The 13,808-nt window shown below is 55.3% G+C and overlaps 3 protein-coding genes across 3 annotated transcripts; 2 read left to right on the top strand and 1 right to left on the bottom strand.

Moving 5' to 3' along the window:
• Window positions 1–1,169: 1,169 nt before the first annotated feature.
• Window positions 1,170–5,436, top strand: LMH87_007108 (uncharacterized protein; the record flags this gene model as incomplete). Its single annotated transcript, XM_056192143.1, has 4 exons — window positions 1,170–1,408; window positions 1,475–4,511; window positions 4,568–4,906; window positions 4,963–5,436. 4 exons carry the CDS (start codon window positions 1,170–1,172, stop codon window positions 5,434–5,436), a joined length of 4,089 nt encoding a protein of 1,362 aa, XP_056060391.1.
• Window positions 5,437–5,993: 557 nt separating this feature from the next.
• Window positions 5,994–7,879, top strand: LMH87_007107 (uncharacterized protein; the record flags this gene model as incomplete). Its single annotated transcript, XM_056192142.1, has 3 exons — window positions 5,994–6,080; window positions 6,191–6,587; window positions 6,648–7,879. The coding sequence occupies 3 exons, from the start codon at window positions 5,994–5,996 to the stop codon at window positions 7,877–7,879; spliced, it is 1,716 nt and encodes a 571-aa protein (XP_056060390.1).
• A 128-nt stretch (window positions 7,880–8,007) lies between these two features.
• On the bottom strand, window positions 8,008–10,332 carry LMH87_007106 (uncharacterized protein; the record flags this gene model as incomplete). Its single annotated transcript, XM_056192141.1, has 2 exons — window positions 8,008–9,675; window positions 9,733–10,332. 2 exons carry the CDS (start codon window positions 10,330–10,332, stop codon window positions 8,008–8,010), a joined length of 2,268 nt encoding a protein of 755 aa, XP_056060389.1.
• Between the last annotated feature and the right edge of the window lie 3,476 nt (window positions 10,333–13,808).

Genomic DNA, 13,808 nt, shown 5'->3' with positions numbered 1-13,808 from the left:
TGCCAAACATGCGGGATTGCTTCGGCCTCTCCCGGTACGACTTACGGGCGCTATGAAGGCACTCGGCATAGTAGCTGACTGAAGCCGGCCCTTTGGTGTGTTCCTTTCCTCTGTGATTGGTCTCGTGCCTAGCTGGCAGATTTTGGTAATATGTTGCTGTGTGCCATGTGGCGGCGTCTGCAATCGAAGACGGGCAGGCGGGTGCCCAATATCAAGAGCAGCTCATTTTGCAACCAATACCAGGGCTCTCTGCCCCGTGAGCTCCAAGTTGCGGTCGGTACCAATGGGGTTGGAAGCTACCGAGCCCCCAACTCCCATTCGAAGAGAGTCTGCTGATAGCAGTGTGTCAGTTTACAAACATCAGGACGCACTGTAAGGCGAGCCATATTGGCGCTGAATGTGATGATCGGTTTTGTCGTAGTAGCCAACCGTCCGGATGCTACTCCTTTTAGCCGGCTTCTAGGAGCTGATTGGAAAAGAGCTGCCGGTGTGCCTGAGAGTGCTTGTTGGCTGGAGAGTATTGGCATCGGCCAGTACACGGGCGCAGTCATGAATAAGTCGTGACCTACAGGCTATGATAGAATTGCGTGCGAACCTGCACCATTGCCGCGTCTGTCCTCACCCATACTCTAGAAAGGGCGATGGATTTGACCCATGCTCCGACAGGACGGCGGATAATTTACTTGTATGTAGGCTGTGAACTTGTGACGCGGCGACCGAAAGACTTGACCCGCTTAGCGGGGCCGCTCTCTGCCTGGCCAGGCTTCGTTACGATGCGAAGTGAGGGGGACTTGCGTACAGAGAGGTGAGAGTGAATGAGATAGACAGCATGAATAACTCGAAAAAAAGGGGAAATACTTGCTGTGAATGTATTTAATGTATTTCTAGAACCTCATAAAAAGATATAGAAAAAAGGCACCATTGTGCCGCGTAAGTTGCCTACGCAACGATCGACGGCGCCTCACCAGAGCTCTGTTACCTTGAGCTCTCTGCCCCACCTCCACCTTCGGCCTCTTTGCCTCCTTCACCAACCTTCACGTTCAACGCCCCCATCAAACGGCTGGCCCAGAGGCTCCTGGCAAGAAAGAGAGCGCGACGTCTCTGCATATACAAGTGCATGACGTCCACCCTATAAGCTACCAGCTAAAGCTTCCGCGGTGGAAACAAACATGGCCACCATCAATCCAGCCGCATGCACGCCCCAGGCGGTTATGAGCCATGTGCAAAAGCTCAGCGATGCCGACCCAGACTTTCGCTTCATGGCACTGAATGATATCCTGCATCTGCTCAACTTTGCTAGATCCGATTTCCTGCAGCATGATTATAATATCGCCGCCCGCACTGTTGATAATATCATCAAGGCACTCGACGACCAAAATGGCGAAGTGCAAAACTTGGCCATCAAATGGTTGGTGATGCTCCTGGGCACCAAACATCGCTGATACTAGGTACGCAGTGCTAACATGAGCTACAGTCTAGGACCTCTCGTCGGGAAAGTGCCTCCCACGATTATTGCGCCCATGGTCGACAAGTTATCCTCATTGCAGCTCAAGAACTCCGTGGACAATGCGGTTACATCAATGGCTCTACGCCAAGTTATCGTCGCACTACCTCGACCTCTTCCCGGCACCCAAGTTTCCAACGAAGTCAACAACGCATACGCAGCCGTTCACCGTGTGCTGATCCCGCGTCTGATCGGCTCTGGCGGCCAGACCGGCGCTTCCGCCACCGATAAAATAAGCCTCCCCGACGGCCCGATAGGGCTGTTACAAGACAGCAAAGAAATCAGCGTCGAAGCTGTCGATGTATTGATCGAAGTTGTTCGTTGCTTTGGTCCTCTCCTTGAACAGGATAAAGTGGAGGACATGCTCAAAGTTGTAATGCGTCTCCTCGAGGGCGAACAGGGAACCTCGGTCGTCAAGAAGCGGGCAGTTGTTGCAGCCTCGATGCTCGCTGTTTATTTGTCCGACAAACAGTTGGATGATGTCGTAAAAGTACTGACGGAGAGACTGGCACGGCCGGACGCCACGTCTGTCTCTCGCCGCCTATATATCTCCATTCTTGGAAGTATGGCTCGTTCGATTCCTGCTCGCTTTGGAACGCACCTACCACAGACTGCCAATTTCATCTTCAATGAACTAGCAGAGGAAGAACTCGAGTCTCACATGCAAAAGATGAGCGACGGCGATGACCTTGGCCTAGAATTCAACGAGGTCAGAGAAGCAGCCTTGGTGGCTCTCGAGGCCTTCTTAGCTGCGTGCCCCCAAGAAATGCGACCTTACACAGATCTGGTCATCTCTTCTTGCCTCCGCTATTTGAAGTTTGACCCGAACTATGCGGTAGATGAGGACGAAGAAATGGACGACGACGATGACGAAGAGGAGGAGGATGATGATGACGACGAAGAATTCGACGCCGACGATGGCTTCGAAGATGACGACGATGACGCAAGCTGGAAAGTGCGAAGATGTGCTGCAAAAGCCATTTATACCTTGGTTGCCACCCGCGGTAGTGGCGATCTGTTGGAAAACGGAGTTTTGTACAACGCGGCCGCGCCGACTCTGGTGAAGCGCATGGATGAGCGTGAAGAAAACGTTCGTCTCGAGGTTATTTCAGCTCTCTCCCTTCTCGTTCGCAAGACAGGCGAGGGCCTTCATACTGAAAGCATTGCTTTTGACGAGCTTGAACCCGATTTGGTGGTTCAAATGCCCGTCAGTCGCAAACGCAGACGCCAAAGCAGTGGAGGTGGTTCAAACATGTCGAGGTCAATGGCCGGCACTGGTCTTGTCTCTCCCGTTCTTGAAAAGGTGCCTCTACATGGGCCCCGCGCCGAACTCACAACCCTTATTCCCAGTATTGTCAAAATGTCGACTAAGCAGCTCAAGGGCAAAACCATTCCGACAAAGCAAGCCATCATCGGGTTGATTGACGATGTTGTGTCCGTCCTGCGAGGTGGCCTTGCGGACCACTTCGGAACCTTGATAACCCTCGTTCTTGACGCTGTCAAGCCAGCCGGCTCTAGTGCAACTTCGTCGTCACTCACGACAGGTGGTGGTACCGCATCTGCCACGCCCAGCTCGCTTCGAGTGACTGCCTTGAAGCTGATTAGCGACATTTCGAAAACCCACTCATCGGCTGTTCTGCAGCCCTATCTGTCCCAGATAGTCAACGGCGTCACATCTGCGGTGCACGATAAATTTTATAAAATCTCCAGCGAGGCCATTCGGACCTCGGAAGAATTGGTCAAAGCTATTACGCCACCCCGATCGCGAGGATCCGCGCTCAAATACAAAGGAGAGCTTGACAAGCTCTTCACTGTGATCATGGAGAGAGCCTCCGCGAATGACGCAGACGCTGAGGTTCGGCAACGTTCTATTCATGGCCTTGGCGTCTTGATTTCTCGTACATCTGCCGAAAGCAATGAGGCATTGTTGTCGAAGGACAAGCGTGAGGCTGCACTGTCCGTTCTTCGAGAACGTCTCAAGAATGAAACTACTCGACTTGCTGCCGTGCGTGCTGTTGATAATATTACGGCATTTGCCAATAGCCCCGGCCAACTAGAAAAAGGTTGGATTCAAGACGTGGCTCACGAGCTTGCGGCGCAGCTTCGCAAGGCAAATCGGCCGCTCCGTGGTTCCAGCATTGCGGCACTTAAGCACCTTGTTTTGAGCAAAGCTGCTGAGGGCCAACTGGAAGCTAGCACCATTGAGGGAATTGTGTCAGCGCTCATGCCAGCCATACGCAATGCCGACGCGCATCTTCTTGGCCCATCGCTGCTTATCTTGGCACATCTCGTCAGGACCGACGCGCAGCTCGTTATGACCCAGGAAACTGTGTCTGCTCTTTGCGAGCTTTTGAAGTCGCACTTGGCCGGAATCGTACTCGATCAACTCCTGACTCTCATTAGTGCTGTTGGCGAAAGTAGTGCAGGAGGCTCTCTGATGACAGGGCTTTTGCAGAACGTGAGCATTGCGGGTGATCCCGGAGTTGTTGGAAAAGTGATAGGAACTCTTCTCGTTACCGGTGGGGATTCATCCGGAGTGTCTGTTGAAAGCTTCGTTTCGGAGCTGCAGACTAGCTCGCAAGATGGTGATGCGGCCCGCATCTGTCTTGCACTTGCAGTTCTCGGCGAGGCCGGCATGAGACTGGGTGCTAATTCGCCGCTGCAGTCGGACCTGTTCCTTGGCCAGTTCGGTTCTGAACCGGACAAGGTTTCTTTGGCCGCCGCCATCGCGCTAGGTCGTGCTGGCTCTGGAAACGTACAAACGTTCCTACCCACTATTCTGAAAGGGATGAAGAAAGGCGGAAACACGCAGTACTTGTTGATTCAGTCGATCAAGGAGATTCTGCAGTCTGTTTCAGACCAGACTACTGACCTCCGAGACCAAGCTGTGGCCATTTGGGACCAGCTACTTCAAGCATCGGATAATGCAGACAACAGGGTGGTCTGCGCAGAGTGCGTAGGCCGTTTGGCTACGTTAGACCCGACCAGATTCATGCCCAAACTTCAAGTAAGAGATACTTATTGTTCGCGTATCAATGCATCTACTAATAGGACTCCGGGTAGACACTGCTCAAGGATCAATCGATAGGTGTTCGTGGAATGGCTGTACAGGCGGTGCGCTACACGCTTCCCGAGTGTGACGAGGCGTTCGATGCTGTGCTGCGAAACATGTTGATTGATATGCTGCTTATCATGCTGCAAGATAAAGATATGGAAATTCGTCGCCTGGCAATGTCGACGCTCAACTCTGCAGCACACAACAAACCCGACTTCATCTTGCCGCATCTCGGTCAACTCATGCCATTTGTCTTACATGAGTCAGTCGTGAAGCCAGAGTTGGTGCGCGAAGTCCAGCTGGGACCATTCAAGCATATGGTGGATGACGGTTTAGAGGTTCGAAAGGTGAGCTTTTGCTGCGATTTTCTGACTACATTGAGACTGGGCTAACAAGTTCCTAGAGTGCCTATGAAACGCTGTATGCTCTCATGGAGACGGCCTTCAGTCGAATCAACAACATTGACTTTTACGATCGTATTGTTGCTGGCCTTAAGGACGACAACGACATTCGACAGCTTTGCAACCTGATGGTTACAAAACTTATTGTCATTGACCCCGATGAGACTGCGCGACGACTGGACGCGATTGCCGAAGCTTACAGAAACGTGTTATCGACAAAACTCAAAGAAAACTCTGTCAAGCAAGATGTTGAAAAGCAGGAAGAAGCAAACAAAAGTATTCTCCGCGTCACACTTCTCCTGGGTGAGAAGATGAAGGCGCTTACAGGCAATGCTGGTGCTGCCACGAGCAATGCCGGCGTGGCAGCTGGCTGGACAAATTATTGGGAGTGGGTCAACAAGGACTTTAAGCTTCAACTGAAGGGCTTGCGTGAGGAGAGTAATGAGCTCCACGCGACACTGGCTCCGAGGTCTTGATGTATGCTACGTAGAGAAGATCTGCAGTTGATGCAGCCCGTAGATAGCACAGTTTGATTTTACTCTGTATGGATGCGCGTTATGTGGTGAGGCTTCGATTAGCACACCCTGCACGGTGTGAGGGGCAAGAGGAGACGGCGGCCAGCGGCTGCTTACAATTTGGATTGTCCATGTGGGAGCATAGCAGGCCTCTGTACAGGTAATGCAACAACTTACACAGCAAGCAAGAAATCGCCGTGGTCGCATCTGTATAGAGGCGGCAAAGAAGAAGCCTCTGTCACACCAACCAATGAACAGTCAGTCACCGGAAGCAGGCCTATTCGCCATGTCTGAATCTCATCGGAACCCCCACGCTTTGGCTCCGCCCATCGGCGGCCGGCTGGGGCGTGAGTAGAAGCTAAGCTGATCTTGGCCCGTCTTAGTAGTCGTCGGGACGGGGTTTGCCCCGCGAGTTTGTGTCGCGTGCAGCGAGCGGCCTTGTTCTTTTCCCCTCCTTTCTTTGCATCCTGCTTGCAGAGACGAAGTAAATTGCGGAACTTTTCATGATCAGCTTCACCATGGCTTCTAGCGCAAACGCTCAATCGAAGCCTCGGGGCGTCTGGAGGCAGCTCCTCGACAACCCGTACATTTTCGGTCTTTCAGCGGTACGTGCTGCCCAAGACCCGAGCCCTGACTGTCTTTTTCTCGCTTTTGTCACACACATCACATTTGACGTACTACTGAAAAGATAGCTGACTTGCGGTTTTTTTGGTAGTTTGCGTCCCTGGGCGGGTTTCTCTTTGGCTATGACCAGGGCGTCGTCTCGGGCGTGCTGGAGATGGAGTCGTTTGCGGCGCTGTTCCCGCGCATCTACCTCGACAGCGGCTTCAAGGGCTGGTTCGTGTCGACGCTCCTGCTGGCGGCGTGGCTCGGATCCCTCATCAACGGGCCCGTCGCGGACCGCTTCGGCCGCAAGGGGTCCATGCTGGCGGCCGTGGCGGTGTTTACGCTCGGGTCGGCGCTGCAGGCGGCGGCCTCGACGACGGGCCTGCTATTTGGCGGGCGCGCGGTGGCAGGCTTCGCCGTGGGCATGCTGACCATGATTGTGCCCATGTACATGTCCGAGGTGTCGACGGCGGGCATCCGTGGAACACTGGTCGTGCTCCAGCAGTGTAGGTTTGGTGTGGGCAACCAGTATAGGAAAGACTGCGGACTAATGTCTGGGTGAACAGTGAGCATCACGCTCGGTATTCTGGTTAGCTACTGGCTCGAGTACGGCACGCAGTACATTGGCGGCACCAGATGCGCCCCGGGCATTCCGTACACGGGCGGCACCCCCGGCAAACCAACGTTCGACCCGCGATACGATGTCGGCCCGCCGGGGCAGCGATGTCCTGGTGGCCAGAGCCAGGCGGCCTGGCGCGTGCCGTTTGCGCTGCAGATTGTGCCGGCGCTGGTCCTGGGCGTCGGCATGCTCTTCTACCCGGAGTCGCCGCGCTACCACCTCATGCGCCACCAGGAAGACGCGGCGCTGCGTGCCCTCGCGCAGCTGCGCCGCGCCGAGCATCCCGATTCGGAGTGCCTACGGGACGAGTACCTCGCCATCAAGGCTGAAGTGTTATTCGACGAGTCCATTGCCAGGGATCGGTTCCCAGGCAAGACCGGGGCGTCGCTGTACTTTGCGCAGTACGGGAGCCTGGTCTCTTCGAAGCCTGCGTTTCGGCGCCTGGCAATTGGCTGCTTGATTGGTTTCTTCCAGCAATTCATGGGCTGTAACGCCTTGATATATTTTGCCCCTACCATCTTTGGACAGCTTGGGCTGACGGGTGGCACGACTTCGTTGCTGGCGACTGGCGTCTACGGCATCGTCAACACGTTGTCGACGTTACCTGCCCTATTCCTCATCGACAGAGTCGGACGCCGACCTCTTCTCATGTGCGGCGCCGCTGGAACGTTTATTTCCCTGGTGATTGTCGGCGCAATGCTAGGTGCCTATGGAAACGATCTGCCTGCCCATCCGGCGGCCGGCTGGGTGGGCATCGCCTTCATCTACATCTATGACATTAACTTTTCCTACTCCTTTGCGCCAATTGGCTGGGTGCTGCCGTCTGAAATCTTCAACCTGGGCAACCGCTCCAAGGCCATGGCCATCACGACGAGCTGCACGTGGATGTGCAACTTCATCATCGGGCTGGTGACGCCGGACATGCTCGAGTCGTTTGGCTGGGGCACGTACATTTTCTTTGCGGCCTTTTGCCTGCTCGCGCTTCTGTTTACGTACTTTTGCGTGCCGGAGACAAAGGGCAAGAGCTTGGAGGACATGGACGAGATCTTTGGCGACACGGCTGCGCACGAGGAGAAGCAGAGGCTGTTTAATATTGCGGCGTCGCTGGGGCTGACTGCTCCGCTGCCAACGCTGGACAAGATAGACGATGCGACTGCTGATGCTCGTGAGTATGCGTGAAACGTGCGACGGGATATGTAGAATGAGTTGGAATGTATAAGGGTACCAGCATCTGTTTTCGAATTGTAAAGGTTTTGGCATCGAAAGTTGATGGTCTATCTATAGTTGAGTCCTCTTATAAAAATAAATCAAGCACAAAATTCTTTGGCAATTTGCGTAAGAATTTGCGCCGTCTGTACAATAGATTCGGTATATACAAACTCCTCCTTGGCATGAAACCCTTCACCGCGCGGCCCGAAAAGGATGGTCGGAATACCGGCCTCAAGCAGCAGCGCAGAGTCTGTCCAGTACGGAGCCCCAGAAATCCTTGGCTCGCCGTGCGTGACTCTCTCGGCATGCTTCCGGACGAGTTGGGTGAGCGCAGCGTCTTCTGTCATGTGGAATGGTGGGCGACTAAACGTGGCCCGGAGGTCGTATTTGAACCCCGGCGTAGCGGCTGCGATCTCGTCCAGTATGTCCCGTATCTCACGCTCGACAGTCGCTGGGCTCTCGTTGGCGACGGTTCTTCGCTCGAGTGTTATGGTGCACTTGGCCGGGTACGAGGACACTTCCTCGCCGCCGTGTATGAGAGATGCGTGAGCGCTGGGCGGCCCGACTGCCGGATCGGCTTCTCTCTGCTGCAGTTCTGCCGCGTAGCGATCGAGCGCGACTAAGACGTAGCCTGACTTTGCGATGGCGTCGTATCCCAGATCGGGCCGCGAACCATGCGCCGCCACGCCATGGACGTCAATCTCAAGCCACACGAAACCCTTGTGAGCGCGGGTTATGGCCATGTCGGTGCACTCGCTGACAATCGCGGCGTCGGCTCGCCAGCCGGCTGCGAGGACGCTGACTGTCCCCAGGCTCTCTAGCTCTTCGTCGGCAACGGCTGTTACGATGACGTCGCCGGCCAGCTGCAGCTTTTTAATGTCGGCCGCCGCGACCATTTGCGCCGCTAGGCCGGATTTCATGTCCGCAGAGCCACGCCCATATAGTTTTCCGTTTTCAATTTTGGGATCGAGAGGATCTCCGTCGTATCCCAGAAGAGTTACTGTGTCGGCGTGTCCGTTTAGCAATAGGCGCTTGCCGCCTCCGCTGCCCTTTACCACACCGACGACAGACGGCCGGCCCTTGACTGGCTCTACCCAATGAGCATCGATATCGCGATGTTCAAACCACGAGCAGATAAACTTGGCAATTTCTGTTTCGCCGGGGCCAGGTTGCGAACCCAGGGCTGGATTTGTGGAGTCTATCCGGACCAGAGCCCGTGTTAGAGCCACGGGGTCGTCGTCGGAGACATCACGAGGGACGTCGTACGACCGTAGTCCTTCTGTCGAGAGCAGGACAACAACGGAGTCTTTATCTAGACCCAGAAGCGATTTCTCCTCGGGGCCTAAACGCCGCAGCGCAGCCAATGAGGCAGCTCCGCAGGGTCCAGCGGCAACGCCCAGTTTGTGCAGCGTTTCACAGGCTTCATGGGCCTCATGGTCGGAAACCGTGGCGCTGACATCAATGCCTTGTTGCAAGATGGGCCAGGACGACTCTGACACGGTTGAGCATTCCAGGCCCGCCATAATGGTAGGTGCGCTTTGAACAGAGGTTTCTTCGCCTCGAACGAGCCGCTTCCAGAGACAGGCTGCCGTGTCTGGCTCTACGGACATGACTTTGGAACGTGCACCGTGCTGCGTTTTGTAATGCGCCACAACAGACTGCGCAAAAGAGCCGACGCCGACAGGTGCAATGACCAAAGTTGGTGACATTTCACCCAGTTGCCCATCGATTTCATGCATCATTGTCTCGTAGCCTTCGACAATCCACTATTACAGGTATTCAGCAAAGGTGAGAATCGAAAGATCAGGTTGGCAGCTACTAACCTGAGGTACTTCTGTATAGTCACCGAATGCGCAGTCCTGGATATACAGCCCTTGTGAGTGCTGCGAGGCAACAAAGGCCTCTTGGACAGCAGCATCATAGTCTCGTCTTGACACGACGACTTTCCCACCCTCCTGACGAATCAGCTTGATGATGTCTGACTTCATGCAGCATGGCACATGAACCTCCGCAGCGATGCCAAACAGCGCCGCCATGCGCGCCACCGCCCGGCCGTGGTTGCCGTCGGTCGCGGCGTAGAGCGTCAGCGGCGACGCCGACAGCGCCTGGTGGATGGCATCAAACGTGGTGCTGAGCGGCAGGTCGAGACGCTTCGTGACCGCCCGGTAGGTGCCCCACGAGGCGCCGAGGATCTTAAAGGCCGGCAGGCCGCAGCGGTCCGACTCGTTCTTGATGTAGACGGCGCCGACGCCCGCGTCCTGCGCGACGGCGGGCAGGCCGACGAGGGCCGTCGGCGAGTAGCCCGGAAACCGCTGGTGGAAGCGCACAATGTCTGGGAGATCCTTGCTCGGCGGCGCCACCCAATCCTCTGCGAAGGCGTTGAAGTGCAGCGGCCGTCGGTGCGGGGAAGAGGGCGGCGGCATGACGGGGTGTCGTCGGGTCGAGCTACACGACGGGCAGTTACACGGTGTCGGAGAGAAATGTAGAGCGGACAGTATCAATTGACGTGAAGGAGGCTTTGTGTTCTACAGTGACAATATGGCTACAATTTCGATGCTTTTCAAAACCACTTTGCGCGCGCCCTCCAGCTTGTTGTCTGGTAAAGCTTCACCGCGCCCAGTAGCGCCCTCTTGTTACAGCTTGTTTCGCGCCCTCTGCTGGGTCGCGGTACTAGTCTGAGCGCTTGACATATATAGAGGGTGAGCCCACGTCTTTTCTTCTCTTCCAGTGTCAGTATCCCAGGTTCCTATGCGCTTTCCAAAAAAAAAAAAAACTTGGTCTTGTTCATGGTTTGCGACAGTCTTCCATCCACACGCCGGCGCACCAGACCCCTGCCCTTAGTTTCTCGTCTTTTGATTCGCACGCTTGTCTTAGCTGGTGTTCGCCCCCCGCGGACAACCGTTGGGGAAAGTGCATTTTATTGCCCCGATTCAGCGAATTACTAAGGGGAGGCTAAGCCAGGGCAGATGTGTGTGGCATAGGACATTTGCCGGGGGCGTGGATACATGAGTCACGACAACGACGCCGCCGCCGCCGCCGTTCGGGGACGTGGCTGAAATGCTGCGCTGCAAGGCCGACTAAAAAGGGTAACAAGGCGAGAAACGAAATTGGTTGGCGCAGGAGCTCAAATCGCGACTTTTTGATGGCGACAAACTGCAGCGCGGAAGTTCGGAACACTAGATGGCAAAAGTCTTGGAAGCAGACTGGCGCGGGTCGTTGAGACAAGATCCGGGGTCATGGCTTAATAGGTGAACCGCCATGGGGAAGAGGAGAAGTGCCTTATACGAAACAGAAGCGTCTTGACAGGCATACGAATTCTGCGGAAACGAAACGACAGATTACTCTAACTTTCAAAAGCGGCTGGCAGGCAGGTAGCTTCCAGCGCGGCTAACATGACGCAGCAAGACTCACTCGTCAACTGTCAAAAGTCTCGGCGATTGTAAGCCCTCGACATGACTTATACGATAGCGGATTCCCTGGCGTCGCTGAGTCTCGAACTGTCCCCAAAGTGCCGGCTCGGTGATGACTAGTGAGACAAATGCATACTAGACGCCACGCAAACTCAGCCGTAATCAGGCGTCCCGGCGGCGAGCAGTGCAATCGCTGGGACTACATAGTCGACGTCTGTATGGACATGATTTGGAGCGTTTCTACAGCTTGATTTGAGTTGAGCAGTGAATGGGGCTTGCATAGTTGCTATCGTCATTAGCTGATATGCTGATATGCTGATATGCTGAACGGTAGATGATTGGACCCATGGCTCGATTGCTTATCAACCCCTGTACTATCATGCGGTTGATCGCAAGATAAATATAGATGGAGATTGCAGATTCTCACCGTTTTGTTGGGCTGAGTAGGGCAATCGCATAAGCTGTCCAAGTAGACCAGCCAAGGAAGGAACAACTTGACTCGCTTCGGGTAGAGTTGGCCTCGAGATATCAGGATTCACCTTGCAGCATGCAGTGGACATGAGAGTAAGAACTGTTTTTAGCTCGCCGATTCGATGCATTGGAGTTTCGAGTTGCCGCCTAGCTGACTTCCGCGTTACTTCCATGGAACAATGCTAGCCTCGCATCAAGGTTTAGCGGTCTCGGCCTACCGGCTACAGGGGAGCTGCGCCCACTGTGACCCGCTGCTAACAGCATGCAGTCCACTATAAACATCCACCAGCTCTCCAACGCATGGGGTCAGGTGGGCGGGCAGCTGCAGGAAGGACGTGCTACCAGTAGGCTTGTGCATAAGACAAAGCTTTGAAAAAGAAAAAGAAGAAAAAGTACAGAGGCATTCTTGTAGAGCTGGTATTGATTGCAAGTATTTTTGTACTATTTTACTTGCGCCGTCTGAGAGGACAGAACGAGTAGCTGTATGCAGGTTGCGGCGCATAAACTCTGTCGGTACCTTACAGTGCCTCCAGGTAATTCCGAGCGCTAATATATGGTACCTTGAACCCACTGTAGAAGCCCGCCAAGACAGCGCCAACAGGCACCTGAAGAGCACTGTAACTCTCTTTTTGGTCAGCAATCGTTCCGGGCCGGCACCGGGGCTCAGGCTCACGTCTTCTTCCCTCCTACACACTCCAACTACCTGGTGACCATGTAGGCGTTTTCAATTTTCATCATCGTCTTTTCACTCTACTTACTCGGAGTCCATACCTTCGCTGGTCTCGAACTCTGTCCTGGTCCCCAGCCGTTCTGCCTCGCGTCGCCCCTCCGGGATGGACCCTCTGCGTGCAGATACCGACCTCTTCTTCCCACTTGGCGATGCCGGCGCCGCGCCGGACACGAACACGGCCGCGCACCAGCAGCAGCAGCATCACCACGCCTTTGCCTCCCTCGACAACGACAGTCTGATGCCGCCGCTGGCTTCTGCTCACGATGACTTGGATTCCATGTTTCTTGACCCCTCTTTTGTCACCACCACGGATCTGAGCCACAACTTTGACAATGTCTTCTTCGCTGCGGACCCGGCTCTCCAACTCGACGACGACGACGACGCCGGCTTCCTGCCCGATGCTGCTGGAATAGACTGGGACATTTCTAATAGCGTTGCTGCTGAGACGACGCCGCCACGCCCGTTTCCTGGCGTCGAAAACGCCGCCATCATCGACGAGTTTTTTGTCAAGAACGGCGCCTGTCGCCCGCCGGAGCCCTGTCTACAGTGCAAGCGTCAGCGTCTGCAGTGTCTGATCCTGCAGACAACCGACGCCAACCCCAACCCCATCACCTCTTGCTCGAGCTGCGTCGCGCTGTTCCGCGACTGCAGCCTGGCGGAGCGCGGCAAACGGCAGGCGTCCAGCTTTGAGACGTCCCGGCCCGTCATCGGCCATCTTCACGGCGTCAGCGAGGAGAACAACCTCGGAAACCTCGAGGAGGATCCCCATGGTGACGGGCCCGTCCCCCTCAAGGTCGTCACCTCGAAGCGAGCCAGCACCCGCACGGCCAAGAAGACGCGGCCCTTGTCGCACTGGTTTGCGTGCCACCTGGACCACCCTTACCCCTCCGAGGATGACAAGGCGGACCTGGCCAGCCAGTGCGGCCTCAGCCGGACCCAAGTCATCAACTGGTTTGCCAACGCTCGCCGGCGGCACAGGCTCTCAGCTCAGTCGCTCTTCAGCAACAGCGCCAAAGTCCATCGCCAGGGATCGCCCATGCCGCGCTCCATGCTGGACAGCATGTCGCCCATGGAGCGCTGGCGAAACTCTCCCCCAGATGACGAGGCTGCCTCGGCCTCGGCTATTGAACGGGCTCTTAATCGGTCGCCGCAATCGGCGTCCGACTATTTTGGCAGCTATGGTAGTGGGAGGGATGGCTCGGTGTCCTCGGCCAGTGGTGAATCTAGCCACTACCGTCGAAGGTCTTTTAACAGAGCATCATCCACCAGCTTTGGTGGCTCTGCGCAC

Source organism: Akanthomyces muscarius, chromosome 1, assembly GCF_028009165.1.
Source record: "Akanthomyces muscarius strain Ve6 chromosome 1, whole genome shotgun sequence".
Lineage (NCBI taxonomy): Eukaryota > Fungi > Ascomycota > Sordariomycetes > Hypocreales > Cordycipitaceae > Akanthomyces > Akanthomyces muscarius.
Note: the sequence above shows the minus strand (reverse complement) of the source record. Positions and strands in the feature narration are given on the sequence as shown.